Source organism: Fusarium sambucinum, chromosome I, assembly GCF_050947815.1.
Source record: "Fusarium sambucinum isolate potato_lamoka chromosome I, whole genome shotgun sequence".
Lineage (NCBI taxonomy): Eukaryota > Fungi > Ascomycota > Sordariomycetes > Hypocreales > Nectriaceae > Fusarium > Fusarium sambucinum.
Window position 1 is genome coordinate 8270450 of NC_139294.1, and position 25680 is coordinate 8296129.

The 25680-nt window shown below is 48.6% G+C and overlaps 9 protein-coding genes across 9 annotated transcripts; 5 read left to right on the top strand and 4 right to left on the bottom strand.

Annotated features, from left to right (window-relative positions):
* Positions 1–1536: 1536 nt before the first annotated feature.
* On the bottom strand, positions 1537–4358 carry FSST1_005431 (transcription factor domain-containing protein; the record flags this gene model as incomplete). The annotated part of the gene is made up of 8 exons (XM_083231706.1): positions 1537–1960; positions 2012–2106; positions 2156–2711; positions 2764–3215; positions 3266–3404; positions 3454–3642; positions 3698–4176; positions 4236–4358. 8 exons carry the CDS (start codon positions 4356–4358, stop codon positions 1537–1539), a joined length of 2457 nt encoding a protein of 818 aa, XP_083088861.1.
* Positions 4359–5782: 1424 nt separating this feature from the next.
* FSST1_005432 (glutamine--tRNA ligase domain-containing protein) lies at positions 5783–7935 on the top strand (the record flags this gene model as incomplete). Its single annotated transcript, XM_083231707.1, has 6 exons — positions 5783–6172; positions 6224–6231; positions 6280–6353; positions 6414–6929; positions 6979–7805; positions 7855–7935. 6 exons carry the CDS (start codon positions 5783–5785, stop codon positions 7933–7935), a joined length of 1896 nt encoding a protein of 631 aa, XP_083088862.1.
* Positions 7936–8161: 226 nt separating this feature from the next.
* Positions 8162–9087, bottom strand: FSST1_005433 (uncharacterized protein; the record flags this gene model as incomplete). The annotated part of the gene is made up of 3 exons (XM_083231708.1): positions 8162–8430; positions 8484–9027; positions 9085–9087. The coding sequence occupies 3 exons, from the start codon at positions 9085–9087 to the stop codon at positions 8162–8164; spliced, it is 816 nt and encodes a 271-aa protein (XP_083088863.1).
* Positions 9088–9315: 228 nt separating this feature from the next.
* Positions 9316–10050, top strand: FSST1_005434 (uncharacterized protein; the record flags this gene model as incomplete). Its single annotated transcript, XM_083231709.1, has 2 exons — positions 9316–9383; positions 9579–10050. The coding sequence occupies 2 exons, from the start codon at positions 9316–9318 to the stop codon at positions 10048–10050; spliced, it is 540 nt and encodes a 179-aa protein (XP_083088864.1).
* An 854-nt stretch (positions 10051–10904) lies between these two features.
* On the top strand, positions 10905–12023 carry FSST1_005435 (WD40 repeat domain-containing protein; the record flags this gene model as incomplete). The annotated part of the gene is made up of 1 exon (XM_083231710.1): positions 10905–12023. The coding sequence occupies one exon, from the start codon at positions 10905–10907 to the stop codon at positions 12021–12023; it is 1119 nt and encodes a 372-aa protein (XP_083088865.1).
* Positions 12024–13657: 1634 nt separating this feature from the next.
* Positions 13658–14743, top strand: FSST1_005436 (uncharacterized protein; the record flags this gene model as incomplete). The annotated part of the gene is made up of 2 exons (XM_083231711.1): positions 13658–14040; positions 14098–14743. 2 exons carry the CDS (start codon positions 13658–13660, stop codon positions 14741–14743), a joined length of 1029 nt encoding a protein of 342 aa, XP_083088866.1.
* Positions 14744–16122: 1379 nt separating this feature from the next.
* On the top strand, positions 16123–17967 carry FSST1_005437 (uncharacterized protein; the record flags this gene model as incomplete). Its single annotated transcript, XM_083231712.1, has 1 exon — positions 16123–17967. One exon carries the CDS (start codon positions 16123–16125, stop codon positions 17965–17967), a length of 1845 nt encoding a protein of 614 aa, XP_083088867.1.
* A 372-nt stretch (positions 17968–18339) lies between these two features.
* Positions 18340–18818, bottom strand: FSST1_005438 (uncharacterized protein; the record flags this gene model as incomplete). The annotated part of the gene is made up of 2 exons (XM_083231713.1): positions 18340–18530; positions 18587–18818. The coding sequence occupies 2 exons, from the start codon at positions 18816–18818 to the stop codon at positions 18340–18342; spliced, it is 423 nt and encodes a 140-aa protein (XP_083088868.1).
* A 1188-nt stretch (positions 18819–20006) lies between these two features.
* On the bottom strand, positions 20007–25467 carry FSST1_005439 (uncharacterized protein; the record flags this gene model as incomplete). Its single annotated transcript, XM_083231714.1, has 3 exons — positions 20007–20549; positions 20601–25010; positions 25063–25467. The coding sequence occupies 3 exons, from the start codon at positions 25465–25467 to the stop codon at positions 20007–20009; spliced, it is 5358 nt and encodes a 1785-aa protein (XP_083088869.1).
* Positions 25468–25680: the final 213 nt, after the last annotated feature.

Below are 25680 nucleotides of genomic sequence, written 5' to 3' on the forward strand. Positions count from 1 at the left end.
AGTAGGCTGAGTTGGCTGGCTGGATCGTCAGATTCGTTGACTTGCATGCGCAGAAGGGCTAGGATAAGCGAATCAAGACTCCGCAAGCGGTATCAAAACAAACCAGTCATCTCTGTATCACTGTAAGGGAGGAAGAAACTAAACCACTTAAGCTAAAGTTAATTAAATTGCTGAGCCGCAAGCAGACTTTTGTTTTTTTGCTCTCCCCACTTTGACGGGAAGAAAAAAAAGCATGTGCACATAGTTACCCGGTTTCCATCATGTTAGAAATGGCATTCTTGTAAACAATGCCTTTGGAATCCTGGTCCCCATTGGCGAGAGACCGCAAACCTGCAGCTGGGCTGCAGAAACTGTAACTTGCTTTTACCTACGCTTATCTTGATTCTATCTTATTCTCACCAGACTCACCAACTTCACAGGGGTGTAAACAAGGCAACAAAACAACGGTCCCCCCTGGGATTGCCATAGCTACCCCTCGTCTCATCTAATCGCATCGCATCGCATCGCCGAGGTCCTTTCCAATAAACACTCTATCGCAGCCGATTTCCGAGAGGGACAAGTGATTCCTGAGGCCCAAGCTCCCAGGACCTCTCGGTAGTATCAGTCTGGTTGTCACTCGGCATCGTCATATTTTGCTTTTCTTGTTTGTACAAGCTAAATTGGAGCTAACTATCTGTATGCTGCTCCCTGCGTGGCCCATCGGTGATCAATGCTACCTGTCGTAATTAAACTCTCCGCACTGCTGAGCTGCCCAAAAGTAATTAAAGATATCTTGTAAATCAATCGCTTCCTGTAATTGCATTTTCTTTCACCGCCATTCGATCAATCTCGCCTATATTATGCCACAGACTGGTTTGTTGATACTGAAGCACGTCTGTCTGAATAGGTGCCATGATCGTGTCAGACTAGCAGCCTTGCCCCCTGTTGCAGACTGCAGCACACCTAATAAACTAATGCACTTCAGAGACGCAAACGATACGAGAGGGTCATTATCTTCGTGATGTCTCAAGTCCGATGCGGCATCTCGAGCCCAAGCCTGCATATGCATACTGTCTCGTATAGTGGCCACCCAGCCTCCCGAAGTTAAAACTCATAGATTCTACGGACAAAGGGTTGATGATAAAGTATCGGATGGTGCATTGGTGCATAGCATAACTGATGCAAGTCATGTTGTCGATGTTGAGTCCAAGCTCGCTTGCTGTCAAAAAAATGCCAGTGCTTGGAGTTTGGAGGTGTCGTCGGGGTGGCCGTTGTCGAGGCCGTGCACCACACCACCTTGAAGTTGTCGCTTGGAACGTTGAAGCTAAAGAAGTATGGCGGTGTCCTTCGTTTTGTCGGGGAGTCTCTCATCTCCGTCATTAGCACTTTAACTTCGTGGCGGTGATCACTTGGCGATGTTCCCCAGCCCCGTCATGACCCGAATTACCTCGTCAACCCAGTCTCATCGACCTAGGCTCAAGTTCCGTGTTCAGAGAGATGTTTTCGGATAGTGAGTCTTATCAATGTCTCCGGAAACTTTGTTCAAAGATCTTCCGATCACATTGCGCTCCATGATGGCATCCCATTCCCTTCTATACCCGCCTTGAGACCTTTTTCGCTCATCTCCATGATGCCATACATATCCCAAGATAAGTAATTCTGAAGGTCGCTTAGATCGACTGCCTGATGATCCATGCGAGAAGTCGTGGCTCCTGGAGGTGTCCGTTGAGACACCGGTTGTTCATGTTGCAGTTTGGACCGCGCAGGTGTCTCCTCGGGTTGGCTATTTGGCGGGCGCCCAGAGACGGATCCGGTTCCTATCTTGCTAGAAGGCGGACTTACATTTCCAGTCTTGTTCCAGGCGTCCCGGTTCATGGGCTTGATATCACTACTTTCACTTTGAGCTAGACGTGCTAAGCCAAGCGCTCCCAGAGCCTCATCAGGACTGCCGATGATCGGACTTCCAGAAAGAATAGGCGAACTGGGTTACGTTGTTAGCGATCCCTTTTATGAGAAATTAATCCAAGCATACCTCTCCTCATCGCCTTGCATAGGACGATCGCTCATATGCTCGTCTTGTGCAAATGTTTTGCGAATCTTGGCTAGCCATCGCTCCGTCGTAGTTGCCTGTCGTTATTGTCAGCGAGCCATATTTCCCAGGAATTATTCCACGTACAAGAGAATCAGCAAGCGGGAACAGGGCAGCCATTGTCCGCAGGATTTTGCTGTTGCTTTCTACAGCATTGATTGCATCCACAACTATGGTCTCAGCATCGGGTCTACTTAGATCAAGTAGTCTTGCAATGTAGTACAACATCACTCGACTGCTGTCATATGCAAAGCATGGTAGCAAGCTATCGGCCAGATATCGTGCACCATGTTGTACCGCTTCTGCCAAGATGGTAGCGATCTGCTGTGCGTGATAAAAGCAGTCAGCTTGCAACGACTGCAAGAATTCCTCTTGGTTGGGTGGGAAGTAAAAAGGTTTGATTAGCTTGAAAAGTTCTGGCATAGAGATTCTGTAAAGGTCCAGAAGGTTGTGGTGATATGTGCAGTGAAGCAGTACAAGTGAACCGAGCTGATCAGACTCAAGGCGAGCGTAGATGGTATCAGTAGAGTATGAGATAAACTCTGGGAGGTGTCGACCCCATGCTCGCAGGTCAGCGTCCAGGGCGGCAAAGTCGGACTCAGGAAGCCATGGAGGTGGACTCGTGTTTAGATGCTTGACATATCTATTTTCCAATTAGATATATAATTCTTATCAAGGGGGTGTGCGGTACAAACCTGACTACTCGTTTCCAGAGAGTGACGATTCGGATGTAGTAAGCCATGATGCCCATGTTGGCAGCCGGTCTCCGTGGAACGATAGCGGGAGGTAGGAATTGCAGAACGTGTCCTACACCAAGAGTCTCAGTCACACATGGAATTCGGAGTCTGAAGTTACGCTCATTGCACGGCAACTGGATCTTGATGTCGGCTTCGCGAAGGAGCGTCAATTGGTCAACACCACTACCGGTCCACGCGTCCAGAATGTAGCAAGCCCACATGAGTCTTCGACGGCTCTCCTTCTCGACAGCAGGTGGGGAGGACTCGTTTGCCTCTGCGCAAAGAACGTCAGGCGAGAACTCGACGTTGAGCTGCAATGCGTGTGCCATTCGTACAGCGAGACCACTCAGCATCAGAGCTTGAGTGTATTCACCTAGTCTAAAGTGAAAATCGTAAAGCAAGATACACGTCTGATCGCAGTCAGTCAATTGTCAATTCTGAACGCTGCGTTGGAACCTACCATGAGTCTCTGAACTGAAATCTTGCCAAAATTGGTGAGAACTAGCAGCTCGGCCTTTTGCGCCCAACTATTACCCGCAGCTCTTATCAAGCCTGCCTTGGCATCATGATCTTCTACATTGACAGACAGAGCATAGAATCTAGGTCGTTAGCTGTAATTTCTCATTCCCTGGGGTCGGGACAACATACTTGGCGCCTTGGGCGCAAATGATGTGTAGCAATGCTCTTTCATCCTCGGACTCAAAACCCTTGTCTAGCTGCCGAGTAAATGACGGTCTATGTACAAAGGCAAAGCATCGAAGAGGGTGAATATTTGCAAAGTAGTGGTCAACTACGGTGCGGATATTGTTTGGAGATGGAAGGTCTGAGGACACAAGCCTAGGAGTACGAGTCAGTGACGACTTGGAATATCCGGATTACACATGACACTCACCAAGAATAAATGGACAATTCAGTGTCGTCTGAAAAATCTATGGGAGGGTCAACAGCACTGGTGGCTCGTGTGTCGGAACGATGAGATGCCGCTGCATCAGTGTCTCGCGATTGAAGGAGACTGGGCGACCTGAAGCTATCTCCAGTAACTGAAGATGCATCCAAAGAAGACTCTAATTCTTCCTCATTTGAGCCCACGGTTGGTGCCTTGCTGAGGTTGCGCGCCCAGCGAGGAGCCGAGCCTCCGTCGTACTGGCACTCCAGATTACGGGCGCAGCATCGCGAACATCTCGGCCGGTCGCCGTCGCATTTGGTCTTTGAAACACGACAGCTCGTACAAGACCGGTAAGTCCGGATTTTTCTCAGAGAAACAGGAACTGAGCCACGCCGACTGCCCGATTTTGAGCCGTCGTCATCAGCACACTCGAGTTGAAGACGTTCGCAATTGCGACAGCCGTTTGGTCGGCCATCGCATTTGACCTGTGGGTTTTGTGAGTAATTTGTTTGTTGATTTGTAAAAACAAAAGACATTAACTCACCTTTCTTGCACGGCAAACTCGACAGCCCATATTGTTGCGGTTGATGTTGACACTAGAAAGACTCTCACTATCGGCAAGACTGAGAGAGGTCTTTTTACCAGGGCTTGAGTGATGGTCTCCCATGATTGCGATTACTGTTGGAAGTTCTGTAGGCAGGCTATCTATTCACCTGCCTTCCATGCCCTTGCTCGCAGCGAGCGACCTGGCGATGGCGTGCGAGGGTCCGTCACTCTGCAATCGCTGACAAGGTGTAGCAGCAGGTGGATTCGCGCCACACCAAATCTTCGGGGAGATTGATTTAGGCAACTCAATAGAGTCTAGACCACCTTCAAAGCCACCCTCCATCAAGCACTATGTGGGTTAAAAACCCTTGCAACCGCTGTCAGCCATATCACGACATTGCCGTTGAAATGACGATGGTTGACTGGCACGGGGACTTCGGAAGTCGGAAACTCTTGGCCAACAGTTTCCCTTGCAGAATAAAACCTGGTAATAAGAACATCCGAGACTCTAATCATCTTGGAGTTTCATTCTACTTTGCAGGTAGTGACCCCCACTCAATTCTGCTTACCGGCAGCTTCTCGTCACACTCGAGATATCATGGTAGCGCTTCGTGAGTCCAGTGGTGAGGTTCTTTTATAACATGGGTTCCAGCGACAGATCCTAGTGAGCTCGTGTCGCTGCGACCGTCCCCCGCAAAGCATGAACAGTCCATGGTATGACACTTCTTCGTAGGAATCTTCATATGATCTATCATAATTCGCAGGCCAAGCTTTCTTCTCTGGAGATAACGAATTCTGGTTTGGGTTTGGCTACAAGTCCTTGCGGTTTTTGGCCTGTTGTGAGTACAGAGTCGGTCTCCGCAATTTTTCAGAAGATATGAGTAATTCGTGAAGCTTTGGTGGTTATAAAAGGAAGATACCTTGTAAATATCACCGGTTTTGTCACTATCTCAAGTCTTGAATCGATAAGAAACATGGGTATTGAGAAGGTGGCTCTGCAGTGTCACATTATGGATAAAAGTCAATCGCTAATGTGTCAACAACGATGAACATTGAAGAAATTACCCTACCATTAACAGTAGAACACCAGCCAGGAAACTGCAAGTGCTACCAAGTATAGTCTGACGTGAGGAAGAGAATTGATACCTAACATCTCAAAGCATCTCAGTTATGTATAGGGTAGACTGTTTACTTGAGGAATGACGGTAACTTCTGATTCACAACAACTTGTTTGAAATCTAGCTAAATGTACCATCTAATAGATGAGACAATGCGGGTAATTGATTCCTCAAGGCTAACGAGTATTAATACGCAAGCATTGTGTCTTCTCTTTGTTCCTTATCTTTATCATTCCCCTTATGACTCAATGCTGTCCAATTGCAAACCCTCCGCCCCTCCCCCACCAACATCTCTCGATAACTTCCCACCGCCAAAAAAATTACCCCACTATCAGCTTCAAACATTGAACAAAGCTAAGCATTTTCTCTACTTTGACGAAGACAGCTATCGAACCGAACCGATATCGATACTATACCGACTCCCATTATGTCCGACCCTGTCGCTGAGGTCACCGAGGGCACTGTCAAGCTCGTGCTTGACGAGGTGACGGGCGAGCAGGTCACGCGCAATGAGCTGAAGAAGCGAACCCAGAAGCGAGCCAAGAAGGCTGCTGCCCAGGCCTCGCGCGAAGAGAAGGCAAAGAACCAGGAGGCGAACCCCAAGCCTGCTGCGCCCAAGCCCAAGGCTCAGGAGCCTACTCAGCTTGACCCTGATGCCATGTTCAAGCAGGGCTTCCTTGCCGATGTTTACAAGGAGAGACCTGTGAAGCCCGTTGTCACCCGATTCCCTCCCGAGCCAAACGGATACCTTCACTTGGGCCACGCCAAGGCTATTGCCATTGACTTTGGATTTGCTCGCTACCACGGTGGCAAGACGGTAAGCTTTCTTGCGCCAGCTAGAATTCAAAAAGATGCTAATCTGTAGTAGATCCTTCGGTATGATCTTGTTGTCGAGCGCTAAAACCATAGCTAATGAATAAAAAGATTCGATGACACGAACCCCGACGAAGAGGAGGAGATTTACTTCGAATGGATCCTGAAGATCATCAGGTGGCTTGGTGCGAATCGCGATATCTACGACACCCGAATCAACCTTGACTAATCTTGGTTGTCTACAGGATTCGAGCCTAGCGCCATCACACACTCCAGCGACAACTTCCAGAAACTCTTCGATCTCGCCAAGGAGCTGATCAAGAAGAAAAAGGCATACGTCTGCCACTGTAACGAGGCCGAAATCAAGCTTCAGCGTGGTGGAAAGGAAGGAAAGGAAGGACCCCGATACCGTTGCGCCCACGCCGAGCAGGATGTCGAGACAAACCTCCAGAAGTTCCAGGATATGCACGACGGCAAATACGCGCCCCAGACTGCTTTCCTCCGCATGAAGCAGGACATCACAAACGGCAACCCCCAGATGTGGGATCTTGCGGCCTACCGTATACCTAAGAACCAGAAGACTCACCACCGAGCTCCCGAGTGGAAGATTTTCCCCACCTACGATTTCACACACTGTCTTTGCGATAGTTTCGAGGGTATCACACACAGTCTGTGTACTACCGAATTTATTCTATCTCGTGAAAGTTATGAGTGGTTGAACAAGTCTCTCGAGGTCTACGAGCCAATGCAGCGAGAGTTTGGTGAGAAAAGGTTGTAGATGTGTGAGTACGAATTGCTGATAGCTTCTAGGCCGACTCAATGTTAGCGGAACCATCATGAGTAAGCGAGCCCTCAAGAAGCTTGTCGAGGGCGGATATGTTCGAGCTTGGGATGACCCTCGTCTGTACACACTGATCGCCATCAAGCGTCGTGGCATCCCCCCTGGCGCTCTTTTGGCTTTCATCAACGAGCTCGGTGTCACTACAGCCAAGACAATCATCCAGATTGCACGATTCGAGCAGACTGTCCGCCGTTACCTCGAGAACACTGTGCCACGACTTATGCTTGTCCTGGACCCCGTTCCCGTGACTATTGAGGATCACGACGAAACCGAAGAATTGGAGGTTCCTTACTCCCCCAAGGACCCTAAGTTTGGTACTCACAAGGTCCGATTTACCAAGACTGTCTACATCGACCGGTCCGATTTCCGCGAGGAGGATATCAAGGGCTACTTCCGACTTGCCCCTGGTAAGACTGTCGGTCTTCTCAACGCCCCTCACCCCATTAAGGCTACTTCGTTCGAGAAGGACGAGTCAGGCAAGGTCACTAGCATCAAGGCTGTTTTCGACAAGGAGAGCAAGCCAAAGACCTACATCCAGTGGGTGCCCGAGGGCTCCATCAAATTGGAAGCCCGTGTGCACAGCCCTCTGTTCAAGTCTGACGACCCTACCGCTGTTGAGGGTGGTTTCTTGAACGACATCAACCCCAACAGTGAGGTTGTCTACCCCGAGGCTCTTGTTGAGGAGGGCTTCAAGGAGGTGCGCCAGCGCGCTCCTTGGCCTGTGACAGCTGGTGAGACCAACGAAGCTAGCGGTCCTGAGAGTGTTCGATTCCAGGCTATGCGTGTCGCCTACTTTGTAAGTATATGTCGCCCGTCTATTTGGACGAAAACTAATGATCAAACAGGCCATGGACTCGGATAGCACAGATGACAAGATTGTGCTTAACCGTATTGTTTCTCTGAAGGAAGACCGTGAAAAGAACTAGTCATAAGTGTCTAAATTAAGACCGAACAAAAGTAGAAGATAAAAAGAGAAAGAAACATCAAAACTTGATTCCAGCAACTAATAATTTACAAAACGATAAAGAAAGTGAATCGGATTGATATCAAAGATAGTATGATGTTGACAACAGGCAAGAAGGATGACCACAATCTGGCAAAGCAAGGCCGTCTGACGACACGAAAGTCGTTAAAAGCATCCAACTCTTTCTTTCATTTCCAAAAGTTCTGGTTGAACGATTCAGCAGCAGAACCACCCATATCTCCTGTCATGACCTTTCCATCTTGGCCAAAGTCATTGTTGGTAATTGCATTTGTCCGCGGTGCAGCTCGATAGCTGGACTCCACTCCAACGTTTCCAGTCATAACATAGCTAACGCCTTTATTACCATATATCGAGTTTTGTACTGCTTGAGCGGATGTGTTGAAGCGAGGTGCTTCAAGGGATTCGAGGTCGACAGGGAAAATAGGGACTGTTCCGTCTGTTCATAGTTAGAGACGTTTCCGCATATCGAACATGCTATGCTATACTGACCTGATGCACGATCACGATTCTCGATCCGTTCCCAAAGGACCATATTGACGCCCAAGACATGCTTTACGTTCGCGTTTGTCTCTGCAAGTTCGTTGTATGCAACTCGCATGCCATCCTGTAAGTTTCCGACTACGCCAACATGTGCAACAAGGATACGTATGATGAGATCACCCTTGGCTGTGTCGAGTCGCTTGAGGATTGCCTCTAGACCCTTCTCTTCGCGATCACCCACCCTCAAAGAGCGGATGAATTTGGAGGTGGAACTTCTCTGTTGGACGAGAGAAAGCCCATCGTAGAATTGCTTAAGCTCGTCGGCAACTTGGCTTATAGTCTGAAGTTGTTGCTCGATGGCAAGGTTCTGTAGATTTCTCTCCTCTCGCACAAGAGTCAAAGATTTTTCGATGCTGTCCAGCTGCTTGGAGACATTATCCAGTGTTGTAGGGATTCCTAACACCCTGTGACGTGCCTTACGGGCTTCTTGAACTATTCTGAGGGCAGCATCTATAAGTGATACCACACTACCGGCTACTTCAACACCTGAAGCCTATTGATAGTATTTATAAGCAGCTGCATCAAAGGGCTGATTGACGGGTCTTCTTACCATGAGTTATAAATCTTGGTGATGATTGAATCTAATGTTGATAATAAAGAGGACTAAGATACATACCTAGGCTGGTAATGCAAGGGGGCTGAGGGATCAGGCTGGCGGCTATGACGACCCCGTGACTGCAGCCACCAGGCTCTCGTTTCAACCTAGTTATAAGCCTGACCTGCATCTTGCTTCTATCATCACCAGTGAGAAGATCGGAGGTTCCTGAGATATCGATTAAGGATGTCTGATCATCGAACAATCGCTGAAAATAACTTCAGAGACGGCACTCCAAAGGCGACTTGCGCAGAGTCTTATTGCTGAATTTTCGAAAACGAAGACTTTAAATAATGGAAGAAGTCCGAATCTGATTCACGATTCCTTTGGATCAAAGGTGATCCGGGAAAGGGGAAGACGATGCTTTTAGCAGGTATCATCGACAAGTTAGCCACCGAACCAGCAAACTTTGGCCAAGCCGCATACTTCTTCTGCCAAGAGACCGACAGTCGAATCAACAACGCTACGGCCGTCCTTCGTGGGCTCATATATATGCTTGCCAAGAACCAAGAGTCACTGCTGATGCATGTATGGAAAGAGTATGAGCACGCTGGCAAACAGCTCTTGGAGGACTGCAATGCTTTTACTGCCCTCTCTCGCATTCTGCACGCCATCTTGGCAGACTCTGCGCTAAGAGAGGCCGTGTTGGTTATCGATGCCCTAGATGAATGCGTCACGGATCTTCATTTGCTGCTGGATTTGCTTGTCGACCTTTCCCAGCATAAAGTCAGATGGATCGTCTCCAGTAGAAACTGGCCCGAGATAGACGTACTTCATGACGCGGCGCAGAAGCTGGTCTTGCGCCTAGAGCTGAATGAAGGCAGCATCTCCCAAGCCGTCAATTGCTTTATCAACTACAAAGTGCTCAGTCTTGCGAAACGCAGAGGATTGAACACTGATAAAAGGCTATCCATCCAGTAATACATGGAGTCCAAGTGCAACGAAACCTTTCTTTGGGTAGCTTTGGTTTGTCAAATCATCGAAGACCCAAAGTTGCCAGCCTGGAAAATCCTCAGTAAACTCAACGAATCTCCAGCAGGCCTTGATAACATATATCGGCGGATGTTGGAATACACCCTTAATTCATGCTGTATGGAAGACTGCAAGCAAGTCTTGAAACTAGCGCTCACTGCATACCGACCTCTGACGATCGACGAATTATTATCTCTCTGGCAGCCGTGCAACGACACACCATTCGACAAACACACACTGCAGCAAATTATTCGAAGTGCAGGATCGTTTCTTATCCTAAAAGACGATATCGTCTATTTCATACATCAATCAGCAAAAGACTATCTCGTCGCAGAAGCACTTGGAGAGCTCAGTTTCGACAGACATTTTCAACACTGCCATATGTTTGAGAGATGCTTGATGGCTCTTGACCTGCACCTTCGGCGAAATATCTATTCCCTCGATTATCCAGGATTCCCCATCAAAGAAGTGGAAATCCCTCAGCCAGATCCATTAGCTCCAATCAGATACTGTAGCATCTACTGGGCCTCTCATCTGTGCGACTCTGGTCTAGACAGTCTGAGAACAGCCCTGGGACCCGGAAGCTTGTTAGAACTCTTTCTAAAAGAAAAGGGTCTAAACTGGATTGAGGCCATATGCTTACTGCAAGTGTTGCCTCATGCGCTGCGAGCGATGCACAGACTCCAAAGACTAGCGACAGCTGTAAGTATGTGCGATCTTGTTTAAATCCAGCAGAAAACTCAACTGGGACCGATTGGTTATAGACCGGCGTTCATGACTTGATAAACAACATTGTTCGAATGATGTGCTATTTGAGGTTTGGTATTGAAGCAGCTCCGCTGCAAGTATACGCCTCAGGCCTGACGTTCTGTCCTGGAATCTTCCTGGAGAGTATGTCAAAGAAACGAAATGATGCCCAGGACGAAGTGTATAAGTGGAGCACATCGAGTTTGAATCTATCACGATACTGGAGCCCACGTATCCAGACCTTTTCCCTCTCCTCGTTGGAACCCTATATGACACCAATAGAGGATGGCATCTTAATTTGTTCTTGGTTCCGTGATATTTTGATCATCCAGAGGACAGACAATGAAGCGCCTGTTCAGTTAATCGGTCACTATAACGATGCTAAACTGGGTGTGTACTCGACTGACTGCACACGGCTTGCTTGTTTGTCGAGTGACGGCGAACTTGCAGTCTGGGACCTGAAGCAAGAGCGCATTTTGAAAACACTCGATATTAAAACTGATTGGTTTCCCAGGTCATGGAGATATTACGGTGGGGAGATCGCATTAACATTTACAAGCAACGGGTCTACTCTGCTCTTGGCATGCCATGGATGCATTGGGATGTGGAATTTGGACCAAGACATGTTCTCCAAACGATGCGATATAAGAAGCTATTCTAGGTCAATAACTAACGTGTTTGGGCGGGAGGGCACACTTTTGGCCACTCTCGAAAAGGACACGATAGAAATTTGGAACCTTGACGACAACCACATGATTCGGAAATATCTTCACCTGAATTTGGTCGAAATCGGCGATAAACGACTTCCCATGGCCTTTTCACACGATGGCAACAAATTTGCCGTTTCAGAGATTGATCGAGTCACCATTCATGACCTGGAAAGTGACAAAGATTTGTACGTTGACACGAAAGCAATGGGGCTCGAGATTTCCGCGGATGCCCCTATCTTTACCAGGAGTGGCAATATTGGCGCACGACATTCCAGTGGCGTTCTCGTTTCTGCTTTTCCGCCGATGAATCACAGATTGCAGATGTTACAAGATCTAGTATTGATATCTGGGATGCTGAGCTGCTTGCGAAGTCCGATAGAGACGACGACCAGTGTCATCTCGTGCGAGACTACCTCGTATCCAGTAATGGATGCCAGTTTGCAGTCGCTGCAGGGTACACGATAAGCATTTGGGACACTCAATCGGGGTCACTTATAAAATCACATAAGACACGCGGTTCACCCTCTGTCCACTTCTCAGGAGATTTCCGGTGGTTTGCTTGGACATAGTTTGATAATGGTCCCATTCACCTTTGGGATACGTTAAAGGATGAGATAGCCATGGAGATTCCTATCTTGGGCGTGGAGTTCGCAATCACTCGACGAGTATGCTTTTCTCATCCAGACTTTCATCTGGTGGCAATCTGTACATCGGACAGCGAGATCGGTATTTGGGACTTGCTATCGAGATCACCTAAACCCTACGTCTTAAGAGCACAGGCCCAAGGACGTCCGGGACTTTCTGAAAACGCCCGACCTTTTGTTTTCTCGTTGTCGAGTCCCGAGTTCTTCCTGTCACATCCAGAAAACGGTATTGAGGTTTATGATATCCATAATGGGGTGCTTATACGAACTTTCAAGTTGCCACAACCCTTTTCAGACACGGTCCTACTATCTTTTGACCTTGGTCTGTCAGATGACGGTCTTCAACTTGTTGTTCGGTATCTGATTGGGATAAGAGGATATATTATACTGGATGCGAAAACTGGGAGTTGTTTGACGCGAGTTACTACCGACTTATTGGAGCCTGTGTTGACTGGTCCGAAGGTCTACACACAATACGGTGTTTTAGATATGAGAGGATATAAGAGAGTCCCCACTGAATACGGTGTTTTGGGTCTATGGAATGGGCGATTGATGAACACGAGTTCCAGTGAATTTGGGGACTATCGCTGTCGTATCACGAACAACCTACAAAACTCTGATGGCTGCTCAGATGATTACTCTTATGGTTACTCTGATAATTGCTGGATTATGTGTGGCGACAAGAAAATCATTTGGGTACCGCGAGATTTCAGACCTGATTACCCACGCCCAAAGGTTACCAGACACACCATCGTTTTCGAGAACCACTTCGGGGGAGTCATGTGGTTGCGATTTCTCTAGATTGAACCAGGTCCTGTGACTACGTAGCTCAACTTAGACTTGAATATATATCCGTATGCATTTCCTAGCCCAGCTGGCAAACGTATCGCGGAGTTTTGAAAGACTATGTAAAACTATGCTCTATACTAGCAACCAAACGCGGCGGAGATAGCAGCAGGGAACAGTTGTTTGAGTCGATTTGGTCACCGTGAAAGGCCTACCACGTTGATATGTACCCATAATTATTCGAAACGATCACCAGATAAGCCTATGCTCATATGCAATTTAAGGTGCTTCAATAATGTACTCTTCTTTCTAACTTGATTATCTTCCTAGAACCCTATCCTCGAGAATCATCTTGAGGACAAGTCTTGGCACTGAGTTGGATCTAGGGCTGAGCACACCGGACTGCATACCGGATTAGGTATTGATGGTAGTAACAGTTACAAGTACTTATGTAGCCTTCGATCCTTCAACCGGGGAAAGCCTTACATCGTGCCAAGACAGGCTGAGCCCTTGGTGGCTACTTACTGGGTAATATAAGAGACTGAATAGTTTGGGGGCTGAAAAAACAAGCTCGCTCCTGTTGAACGATAACTCCCAAGTATCTTTCTCGGGTCGTTCTTCCTTTTTCTCACCATTTTTCGTCTGCGGTTTCGAGTGTCGGCTACAGAGATGGGTTTCACTATCAGAGGACTGGCCTCGGCGGCTCTTGTATCTTGTCGCTTTCACCTCACAAGTGCCCTAGTCGCACAATCTCAAGCTCCCGAGCCAACTTTACCGTCACGAATCCAACATCTTGAACACATCTACGAACGCGCAGAAGGCCCAATCACCGAAACCCTTACCGTAGCTGTCGCTGCGAACAACACTTGCGGTTACCATACTGCGTACGTCACATGTGCCTCGAGCTCCAGTTGCTTGTATGAGACGAAGAAGTTCAATGTTGCCTTTTGCGGCGCCAGAGGTATTAGGACGACTTGCATTGGTAGATCCGATGCCTTGAACACGGACAAATGTGATGAGTACTGCAGAAGAAACACAAACATTCGAAAGTGGTGAGCTACCTATCTCTGAGGGACGTTGCCCAGATGGCTCACACAGATTGCGAGCAGCACTGATACTCCTCTATCTGAATGCTATACCCTTTACTATCCGAACAACATGACAGGTCATGTTTGCGCTTCAACATCTGGCTATATCAATGCCGCGCTTTTTTCTGGGTTTGACGACTTGTCAGAATCAATTTTGGAAGTTAATGTCTACCCAGCCGCGGCCACTGCATCGACCACAGAAGCATCGACCACGGAGGCGTTGAGCACAGAGGGATCGGGCACAGAGACCTCGGACGAATCAACCTCGACAGGAGCAACTGCAACCAACACGGATGAGTCTCAGGAGGAGGGAGGCGGGGGAAGCAAAAACAACGTAGGTGCCATCGCAGGCGGAGTTGTTGGTGGAGTTGTTGGACTCGCTGCTCTGGGGCTGGCCATATTGTTCATCCGCCGCAGAAGCAACAAGAAGAAACAACAGCAAACACCAGTAGAGATGGCCGACCAGAACTCTCTCCAACCTCAAGTGCCCTACGGAATGACGCCCGAGCAGCAGCAACGATGGAGTACAGTATCACAATCTCCTCCAGCCTGGAAACCGACCGATGTTGCCCCAAATCAATCACCCCAAATCCTGGTGGAAGCTCCTAATGAGAGTGCGGCGCAAGTGCACGAGATGGATGCTGGTGAGAGGAGCGGTGGGAAATAAGGCGGCCATTCAGTACGGAAAAGGGAGGCTCCGCATTGATTGTGCGACAGTTGAAGGAGAAGGATTGGTTGATAAACGTCAAAGGAGTTCTAAGTGCTTACTTGTGCAGATGATGTCTCTTGTCTTGGACTAGCTTACTGTTAATACCCACAAACTACCTAACATGATTTGTCGTATATTTCCATGCATCGAAGGATCATGTTTCAACGTCACAAGGTCGGTAGAGTTTCCATATTCGGTGCAGATGCAGCGCTGTTGACTGTATACATACCTTATTGAGAACAAGGTTGATATTAACTGTGATTTAGATAGATACTATGTAGTAAGTAAGGTTCCAGGAGGAAATTTCCCATAGATGTAGGCTGCTTCATTAACTAGTCTCGCAAAATGGTTTTAGTTGATAGCGAATCACCTTTCGACTGCCTCACTACTGAATCGCATAGTTGAGTATGGACAAGTAAACTATATATGCCACTGCAGTTAAACAATCCATTGTTTTCCGGGTTGGTAACAAGACTGCAAACGTCACTTGTCCTGTTGTAGAAGAATGAATTGTCATGTCAACATAGTAGCTGGCTTGATCATATAGCTTTCAATTTCAGACGTTTCTTTCCAAGATCAAGATCATCTTAGATTTATTGGCTTATAACAGAAAGAAGCGGTCATGTTTAGACCACAATCAAATAGCTTGATTTTCGCGGATACATAGTAGACACCTAGATATAGATAGTTGAAGCTGATTGGTCCAGGAACTTGAGTCAGCAGAATGATACTTCAACAAAAAATGGATGTCAAACTCAAACAGACAATAAACAGATATCTCCAGTAAGAAGGAATGAGTAATAATCAAATCAATACTACAAAGAATCCATAAGCCTCGCGAATCGTAAAAGGGGGGGAAATCGTCCCGTCTCCTTGGTAACATGCACAGTCGATAGTGGTTCCAAAAATACCTAGTCAGGGGTTTCTCATCTCAACCTAAGACATGAACCGTTTAATGTCCGCTAAACTCAGAGCAGGTCTAGCGCCCTCAGCGACCCGAGACCAGCGTGCTACAGGGTGGAACATCCCGCTAAAGAGGTCCCTGGGAACAGGTTACGCTGGGATCTGGACCTGATGATTGGAACTTCCGTCGCAGCCGCGAGAATCTGAAGAGGTTGGTTAAACCTCGACCTCGACCTCGACCGAATCGATAATCTTTTCTCCAACCTCCAACTTTCAATCTTTTTCTTCTTCTCCATCATTCGATAACCCCTATTTCCAAATAATCAAATCTAAAGACTTTTCCTACCATCATCGACCTCGTCTCACCTCGCTCACTTCCTCTGAATGACCTCATATCGCATTCCTCGACTTCATCCGATGTCGTCTTGACGGTGATGACTCCCGTCGCTGCCCATACGACGGGCTCTTCTGATGCCGCCGCTGCCCTCAGAGGAGCAACTCTCGCCTTCAACAATAACAAAAAACCAGCTCCGCCGCCGCCGCCGCAGAAAAATAATGGTGCGCTGACCGCGGCAACGTCAGCTGGTCGTCCACGAAGCCCCGTCAAGAAGCTCGGTGCGCAGAGCACGGGCGGAAGCACAATCGATGCTGAACAATACGGTCAGAATGGAGCCTCCATAGCTGCCAGGCTGAAGCAGTTGGGCGCCAGTCCCGGTCAGCTTCACCCGAGTACAGCCGCTGGAAGGACAGATCCTAAGAGCGCTAGCTTCATCGCTGCCACGCTGGCTGCCAGTCGAAGTGCCAGCCCAAGCCCCAAAGCGCGAACGCCACGGAGGAGAACAAGCATTGGAGGTTCGTCAAGCAGTGGTGATATAGTCGACGCGGGGTCTATTCCGCCTACCGGGTCACTTATCTCCATGTTTGAGCAAAGTCGTACAGGTGATCCTGTGAAACGTGACTCTCCAAAGAGAACTCCCATAAAAGCAAGGGGACTGGATAGGAATATCTCAGAAGAGAGAATCACACGCACCGACGATAGATCCTCTCTAGACTTGAAACCGAAGCCAAAGCCCAAGCCAAAACCTCGACCTTTCACGCCAGAGCCTCTGACACCAAGCAGACCAGCCCCGGAGGTACTGTCACCTAAGCCATCACGTCCCCCAAAGCCAGCCCTACGGCCAAAAACACCTCCTCAAATTATTACTCGCCATGCGACCCAAGTTCTATCACCACCGTCACCAGATCCCCCAAAACGCAGCCCCAAACCTAGGGTAGAACTGAGGCAACGGCCACCAACACCGCCGCAACCTAGGGGAACGAGCAAACCAAAGGTCGAGTCCAAGAGTGTCTTACAAGATAAGCCACTTACCATCACACAAAAACGTTCCGCTCCTCAATTAGAGGCTCGATTATCTCGACCAAGGCCCACTCCGCCTACTCCTACAGAGGCACGCCCGACATCGGCTCTTACAGTATCTTCAGACGATACTTTCGTCTCTGCATCCTCGGTGCAGTCACCTGTACGGTCGCCCACGAGGGAGTCTCCTCCGGTCTATCACGTGAAGCGGCATTTTACGGGTAGTAACCCGCCATCGCCAACTCGGGATTTCAGACGCGGTCACTTCAAAAGCTCATCAGTCACAAGTCTTCCGCTGGAATCCCTCACCAGTGCCATTGTTGCTGGTTCACTCGCATCAGCTCGCCTAACACCGCATAATACAGGAGGTAGTTTGGCTCCTCCATTGCCACGTCGACAAAAGTCACCTCGAATGATGCAAACACTACGGCAGCCACCCAAGCCCCTTGAAGAGGAAACAGACCGTTACAAAAAGAAAGGTCTGAAACTTCACAAGGGAAAGCATGCTCACCATGAAGGCGCTCGAAAGAAGTGGCGAGAAGAGGTGACACCTCGTGAACGGAAACGGTACGAGGCAGTATGGGCCTCAAATCGCGGACTTTTACTCGATCTACCTAATGCTCCTAGCGAAGCCATGAACGGAGGTTCTTCGGAGTGTGTTCTCAACACAGTTGTTCGTGAGATCTGGAAGCGCTCGCGTCTACCAGTTGATGAACTAGCTGAGGTTTGGGATCTGGTTGACCGCCAAGGGGAAGGGGTTTTGGGACGTCAAGAGTTTGTCGTTGGTATGTGGTTGATTGACCAACGGCTTCGTGGACGTAAGATCCCGACCAAAGTAAGTGACAGCGTTTGGGGGAGCGCCAATGGCGATATGACAGTGCATAGCAAGAGATATGGGCATAAGCATAAGCACAAGCATTAGGGAGGTTGAATTGAGTTTGTCGTTTTACATAGAGTGATACCCTAGCCAAATTAGATAATATTTTCACATTTTGACAAGGATTATGTTGCAATGGGTTATAATTCAGCTAGTTCTGAAGTCAGCAGATTCACAGGTACAAAAACCAAGAATAGTATATGTTTGAGACAAACGTTGTCAATATTCAATTGTTCAAAGGTCAAGTCTATTTCGTAACTGGCTAGGTACTAAGATATGTACTAGAAACATGCAAAAGGTAGCGGTAATTGCAAGGAACTGTCTAAAGATTCAGGCTCCATTCCCAACACCACGTCCAAGGTTTAATGACATGAGGGTCGTGAGTTGTGCAATCAAAGTCTAAAAGGAGCTAGAAATTTAGCTGCTCTCGCCGTACTCGGTGCTGGTCTTGTCACCAATGGTAACGGTGACATTGTACTCGCTGAGAGTAGGGCTTCCAGAAGCACCGTAAACGCTGAGGAGAGCAGCGGAGACGACACCCTCGCCCTTCTGAGCGGACTCGGGGACAGTGAGCTTGACCTTGAGGTCTTCGATCTGGTTGGACTCGTCTGTTTCATCTGTTAGCGAACTGAAAGGTTTGTCATGAAATGCAAGGTGAACTTACCTTTGCCGAGAGGGATAGAGTCGAGGACCTGGCCGATGGTGCCGGGGTAAGGATCAGGAGAGTAGCCGAAGACAATGGAAGAGTCAAAGACGCTCTGGATGTAGTTCTCACGAACGACGATGGCCTCGAAGGCCTCACCGGCCTTGATCTCCTTGGGGACCTTAATACCGGTGATGCGGGCCTCAGCGAGGGCGAGGAGAGCAGTGGAAGCGGCGGCAACGGAGAAACGCATGTTGATGGTTGTTTAAGTTGTGTTGTTGATGTGAGAGAAGTAAGTGTTTGTCGAGTTGTAGTAGTCGTTTGTACTGTAGAGTTGAAGGATGATGAGAATGATTTAGTTGAAGACGAGGTGAGGATACCCCCTTTATATATATTTCAAGTCACCTTCAATATCGGGTAGAATCCTACGATATATCCATGTCATTCCTTGGACTCCATTCATTGCCATGTCAGGTATGTAGAGAGTGTAATGCATAAACGGAAATTTTCTCCACAAACCAATCCATGCCGACCAACTAACGGTCAAGATCTATTTACAGATCATGGCACCCGTCATAGGTTGCCCCAATTGCAAATGCCGATCACTGCCGTAGTAGTATGTGTGTATGCCCCGGATATCCCGTAATCGAAAAGCTGCAAGGGCACTAACAAGTAGTGAGACCTAATCGAGTGCGAGTCTTGATGTGGCTGCATTAGAATCATTCTTTTCTTTCTAGTTTCTACTAAGCATCAAACGTCATAGGGCCTCTACATACGGTCAGACTATAGTTAGCTAGTACCGGTGTTTTCCATAAGAACTGAGGCAGAGCGAAGCAACGTTGCTAGCAAATACTACTCGATACGAGGCGATCAACGTCTTGCACCTTCGAGTCTCCGCTTCAGGAGAAACATTCATAACTAGATTGGGTAACTCTCAGTTGATCCAGCAATTGAGACAAGTCAGATGTACACAACTCAGCTCAGCCCAGGATGACGCATTAGCCTACCAATGCCGAGACTTTAGACCCGGCCCGGGAGTGGGTTTGTTTAGTACAGGTACTTCTCTCAAGGTGAGTTGATGGTGGTCAAACAAGTACCACAGAGCCGCTTTTTACATAGAATCCCTGAGACAACTACCTATTCAAGTTTTGCTGCTAGGGCCCCCATCTATACAATCGGCATCCTACTTTCTATCGTCATTCGCCAACATTCGTTTGCCGAATTCCGATTCACTAGGAATATCATCTCGTGTTAAGGCTTGGCTGATGACTGTGATATGCTTTTCAAAGCAATATTCCATTCTTTCACATAGGACTTGTTTCACAGAAAACGGTCATTGTTGGTAACTTTGTTTGCTAAAATTGATCTATGCTTGGTAGTAACTTTTGAAGGCTCCTGTGTATTATGGTATCCCAAATTGAAACTTTGATGGAAGACATCTCTATTCTTCCATCTCATCCGCCTCCTCAGCAGCGGCAGCAGCAGCCTCCTTCTTCACCTTGAAATCAGCCGCCCATTTCTGAGCCGCTGCCATCGCCTCGCTCTTCTTCTTGGAGTCAGTCTCCCAGGCGGTCCAGCGTCTGAACCACTTCTCTGCCTGTAGGGGCTTCAAGCCTTGAACGCGTGTTCGCGCCTTGAAAACATCGCGAATAATAACTGGGTCAGGTTCTGAAAGTCCAAGCTCAAGATCGAGACGCTGACTCCAGATATCACCCTTCTTGGGGAAAGCCTCTAGAAGACCCGCGAACATAGTTCGTCCACGCTCAGGCTCGCCGTTGGGAGATCTGAACTCCAGGGCAGCGAAGCGAGTCATAAGGTTTGTGTGATGAGTCTTGCCGAGTTGCTGGGTAGCTCTCGGTAGTAGAGCACGAGCTCCGTCAGGCTTGTTTCGAGTGGCGTGCAGGAAGTGGGCGTAGTTCAGCCAGACATTAGGAGACTTGGCACCGAACTTCTTGACCATTGTCTCAAACAAGGCTTCGGCATCCTATTCATGAATCAGTAACTGTAATTTCATAATACTTTTGGAGTAACTTACCTTGAGCTTCTCGGACTGGATGTAAACACTGGCCAGTCGCTCGTGAATCTCCTGCTGATCGTTGTATTGGCAAGCCCGCTTGAAAACCTCCTCCACAGTCTGCTTGGTTCCGTAGGCAACCTCCAAGTTGAGATAGGCGACCCAGACGTTGAGCTTCTCGGTCTCTTCACGGATATTGATGGTCTTGATGGCTCGCTCAGCAACCTCTCGTGCCTTGGAAAGCTCAGCAACTTGCATTTGGAATGCGAGGTAAGCGATCCACAGCTCTGATGAGTCAGGTTGTCCCAGAAGTAATCGCTCGTAGTCACTAGATGTTTGAGGGCCGTTGATATCGAGCTCGGCGGTTCGGTCGATCTGGACCTCGTCCCTGCTTCGCTTCTTCTTCTTAGGCTTCTCAGTATCCTTTGCCTGTTCCTCTGACTCTGACTCGGGCTCATCGAAGGGGTCAGCGGACCACTCTGATTTCTTGCCTGCACCGAGACCCTTGGACTTCTTGACTGGCTGGTCCTCCATTTCCACATCTGAATCCTCATCTTCCTCGTCCTCGTCCTCGTCGTCATCCTCGTCCTCCTCATCTTCATCGTCTGAGTTTCCGGCGTTGTCTGTACCGAGAATCTTGAGAATAGCGCTAGCGTCATCCATATCGACATCATCGTCATCGCTGTCATCCTCACCAAGACTGACACCGGCGTCGGAGTTGTCCACATCAGAGTCAACGTCCTCGAATAGTGAAGGCTTCAATCCGAATGTGACTCGTCGCTTCTCAGCGTCCACCGATAGAACGCGAGCCTTAACGGCATCTCCTTCCTTGTAAAGCTTCGTAGCGTCCTTTACGGGCTGCTCAGCCATTTGACTTCGATGGCAAAGACCACTGACGTTATCTGACCCATCAACCAAGATAAAAGCACCAAAGTCCTCGACCTTGCGGACCTTGCCCGTAACAACCTGACCTTTCTGAATGTCATTGTAAGTGGTAGGAGGAGTGTAGTCCTCGTCAACCACAGAAGACTTCAAGCTCAACTCGACGTGGCGAATCAGCTTGTCAACAGCGATGACACGACCCTTGACTAGTTGATCAACTTGGAAATGATCCTTCCACTCCTTTAAATAACGGTCTGATAGGTTGGAGATCTTGACCAGAGCAGTGACCTGTCCACCAAGGAGGACAAAGAGTCCCTTGTCAGAGACGTTCTTCACGAAACCTCGGACAATATCGCCAGCATCGAGCTGAGAAACATCGCTGATCTCCTTGTCCTTGACCGGGAGGGTTGAGCTCATGATACGAGATGGGCGGATTGACAGTCGGAGTCTCTTGTTACTTGAGTCCAATTCGACAACGGAAACACGGATAATATCGCCCTTCTTATGGTTGAGGGTGTTGATGGTGTCAAAGTCGTCAGACATATCAGGGAGATGGACAGGGCCCGATACAACCTCACTGAGCTTAACCAGAACCTGGCGTTCGTTGACCTTCGTGACTCGTCCAGGAAGGACCATGTTCTGCTTCAGGACACTCCAGGTGACAGCATCAGATGAGTTAGACGAACGAGCTGAAAGGTCAAGACGGTTGTTGCGGACATCCACGTGAGTGACTCTAACCTTCAGGGCTGAACCAATGGGGAAGTTCGCCTCGATATCGTTGAGCTGAGACAAATCATCTGAAGCCTCCATAGCAGAAATCCTGCCACGGACGGAAGGGGAAAGGTTGACCCAAAGATGTTGGGGACTAGAGTTGTTGACGAAAGCGATATGAGTGTCGCCAACCTTGAGATCCTCAAGAGAAAGGGGCTTGAGTGTCTTGGCCTCGATATCGCTGGGTTTGGCAGTGAGTTCAAGAACAGAGTGAAGCGAGCGGTGGGAGAATGGCAGGAATCTGTGATCCTTAGCGCTATGGACTCCCATCACACGAACAGAGATGTTCTGCTTCTTGTTGTACTTGTCGAGAGGATCCTTGGGGTCGGGAATATCTTCCCACTTATCGAAGATTTGAGAAACGTCGATGCGACCTTGGACCTTACTGTTGGCAAGTTGAACATTGAGCTGGGTATCCTTGATAGAGGTGATCTTTGCGTTGGTGATTGTTCCAAGCTCAATGTCATCCGTAGCGGCAGGCTTCTCGTTGACCTTGCCCTTCTTGCTCAACTCGGCAGTTTCATCAAAATCAGCTGGAGCCACCACGATGCGCTGGTGGTCGGGGATGACAGAAACAATCTTAACCTCGATGGACTGGTGCTTGTGCATGCCAAAGTCAGGCTGGTCCTGAATATCAACAGGAAGTCGAGTTTTGGGAAGAAGAGCAGTTAGGCTTCCAGCAAACTGAACAAACACAGCGGTGACTGTGATATTTCTGACGAAACCAGCCACAATCTTGCCTTCCTTGGCCTTCTCAAAGCTGGTGAGGAGAGTCCTGTTCTTTACAGCGTCAAGAAGGCTGGGCTTGTGGCTGAGAACAATGACACGTCGATTGTCATCCTTCTCGATAATCACCAAATCAGAAAGGGTCTGTCCAACGGCAATACGCTTGAGAGCATATTGGTTCTTGGAGTTAGACTTGTCAGTCAGATGACCAACAGACAGGGTGGCCTTGAGCTGAGAATCGGCGAGCTCAACAAAGACTTGATCCTCGGTCTTCTGTGTAACCTTTGCAGAGACAATATCACCAAGCTGAAGCTTCTTGAGAGCATTCTGCTTCTCCAGACCGAAAGCGGAAGGGTCCTTGCAAGAAACAACCAGTCTCTTGTCCTCAGGTTGAACATCAAGAACGTGAATACTAACAACCTGACCGGCTCGGAAATGCTCCTTGGGATCTTTGATATAAGCCTCGCTCATCTCAGATATGGGCAGGAATCCTTGAACGGTGCCGAAGAACTGAATGATAGCACCGGATGACAGGACCTTGATGATGGTACCAGGAATCTGCATACCAACACTGACTTCGTCGTAAGACTTGATAACGGGCGCCTCGGAGTTGACGATGGTCTTCTTCAAGGTAAGACGCATCTGCTTCTTGTCCAAGTTGGTAGAAAGGACTCGAGCCTTGACCTTCATACCCTGTCGGAACTTCTTCTCGGGGTGTTGTAGTCGGACATCAGAAAGATGTTGCTCAGGAACAAAACCACTGATACCTTCCGCAACCTTTACGATCAGGCCGCTGACACCCCTCTCATCGACGACAACCTTTTCGATCTCGCATGTCAAGATTGCACCGATGGGGACATCCTCAAGTCTGAGGTATTCCTGCTCAAGAACGGACTTCTCGAAAGATATTTGGAAAAGTCCGTCGATTTCGTTGTAACCAACAACGCGACCCTTGTGCTCTGAGCCAACCTTGTAGGGGCCACTCGACTCGTAGAGCGCCTCCACCTTGCCATCCTTGACTCGAGAAATGTGAACGAATCCGCTTAAACCAGGAATGCCGATATCAACGAACAGACCAATATCAGGCTCAACGTGGCGAACCGTGCAGGTCTCGACCAAGGATGAGATGGGCAGCACTTGTGTGGGGTTCTTCTTGGAGTCGGTTGACTTGGTAGGTCGCTTCTTCTCAAGAGTGGTGATATGGGGGAGAAGAGAAATTCCAAGCTTGGGTTCTCTGGCACCTGGAAAGTTGCAGATAACACGGGCCTTGGCTCTTGAACCAATCTTGTAGGCTGTGTCTAGGCTCACACCAGCTGGGCCAACACCAGAGTGGATAATGTCGGCAGTCACATCGAGATGTCCCATGATCTTTCCAGCGAGTCCTCGTCGGTCGGTATTGGAGACAAGGACATCGGTCATGGTACCAGGAAGGAAGGTCTTGATGGTGGTCGCATCAGCTGGTAGGTTCTTGGGGTTGCCGATCTTCTTCTGCTGGAGCGAGAGCTGGGCAATCTTGCCGTTGGCGCCCTTGCTGATAGCCTGGCACAAAAAGACAGCGCCGGGCTGCAGTCTCTTCTCGTCAATGGACTTATCAACCTCATTTCGTGATAAGAAGGCACCGAGGTTCTCAATACCGGTATCCATCACAAAGCCACGATCCTGGACACTGGCAATCGATGCCATGACTGTGGCGTTGGGAACGACATCGTCCTTCTCCAAGCCAGTGTTGGCCTCGCTCGGTCGCAGAGAGAGTTCTATGCGTCGCTTACCCTTTCCAGTTGTGGACTCCTCGACTGTGGATACAACGTAGGCTCTGAGGTACTGACCGACGGCGAAGATTGACTTGAGATCGATGCCGTCGTCGTCATCGGCTTCTTCCTCCTCCTCATCGTTATCCTTGTCGGCGGTCTCGTTCTCGAGACGCTCGGTCAATTGTTGAGAAATGGCAACGATTGAGATATGACCAGTAAGGTTGTTTGGTAATGCGACTTCGACGTCGAGGTTGTTGATTCGTGTGACTTGCGCAAGGACGAGAGAGCCCTTAACCAATTTCTGAACCAAAGTTAGGAACTGACGCAAGATTGATATATTTTAATGTGCTTACCTTGAAGCTGAGACTCTCAACTCGAATTGTTTGTTCCTCATCTTCAGTCTTCTTGTCCGCCTTCTTGTCGCCCTTCAAGGCAGTCTTCCTCTTCTTCTTCTTTTGATCTTTGGTGGCAGTGTTGAATTCCTCGTCGCGCATGGCATCAGCCTTGGCTTCGATGTTGATCTTCTTCTGCTCGAGGGGAGTAAGGATGCTGGCGCCACCTCGAGGGAACATTGGCTCATCCTCCTTCAAGATTGAGACGACAGGAGCCTTCTCAGGCTCGTCTGCGCTCTTCTTGGGAGCGGGCTTCGCATCCTTGCCGACTTTCTCTTTTGTTGTAGGTCGGGCTTCTTTTGTGTTTTTTGCCGATTTGGCGGGAGGATTGCCGCCAGGGGCGTCTTTTCGCTTGAGGTTGCTCATTGTGAAAGACGTTGGCGCATCACCAACTACTCTGTCTTTCACTGTTCGTCTAAGTTGTAGCTGGGTCGAAATTTTTCTTTACCTTTTGCTTATCGATAACATGAAAAAAACTATGGAGCTCCCTCCAGACCGACTAAGGCTCCACTTTGATGCACAGTAGCAGTCCGGACTACGGCGGGGCCCTCTGAAGGTAACTCTACCTAGGAACTTAGC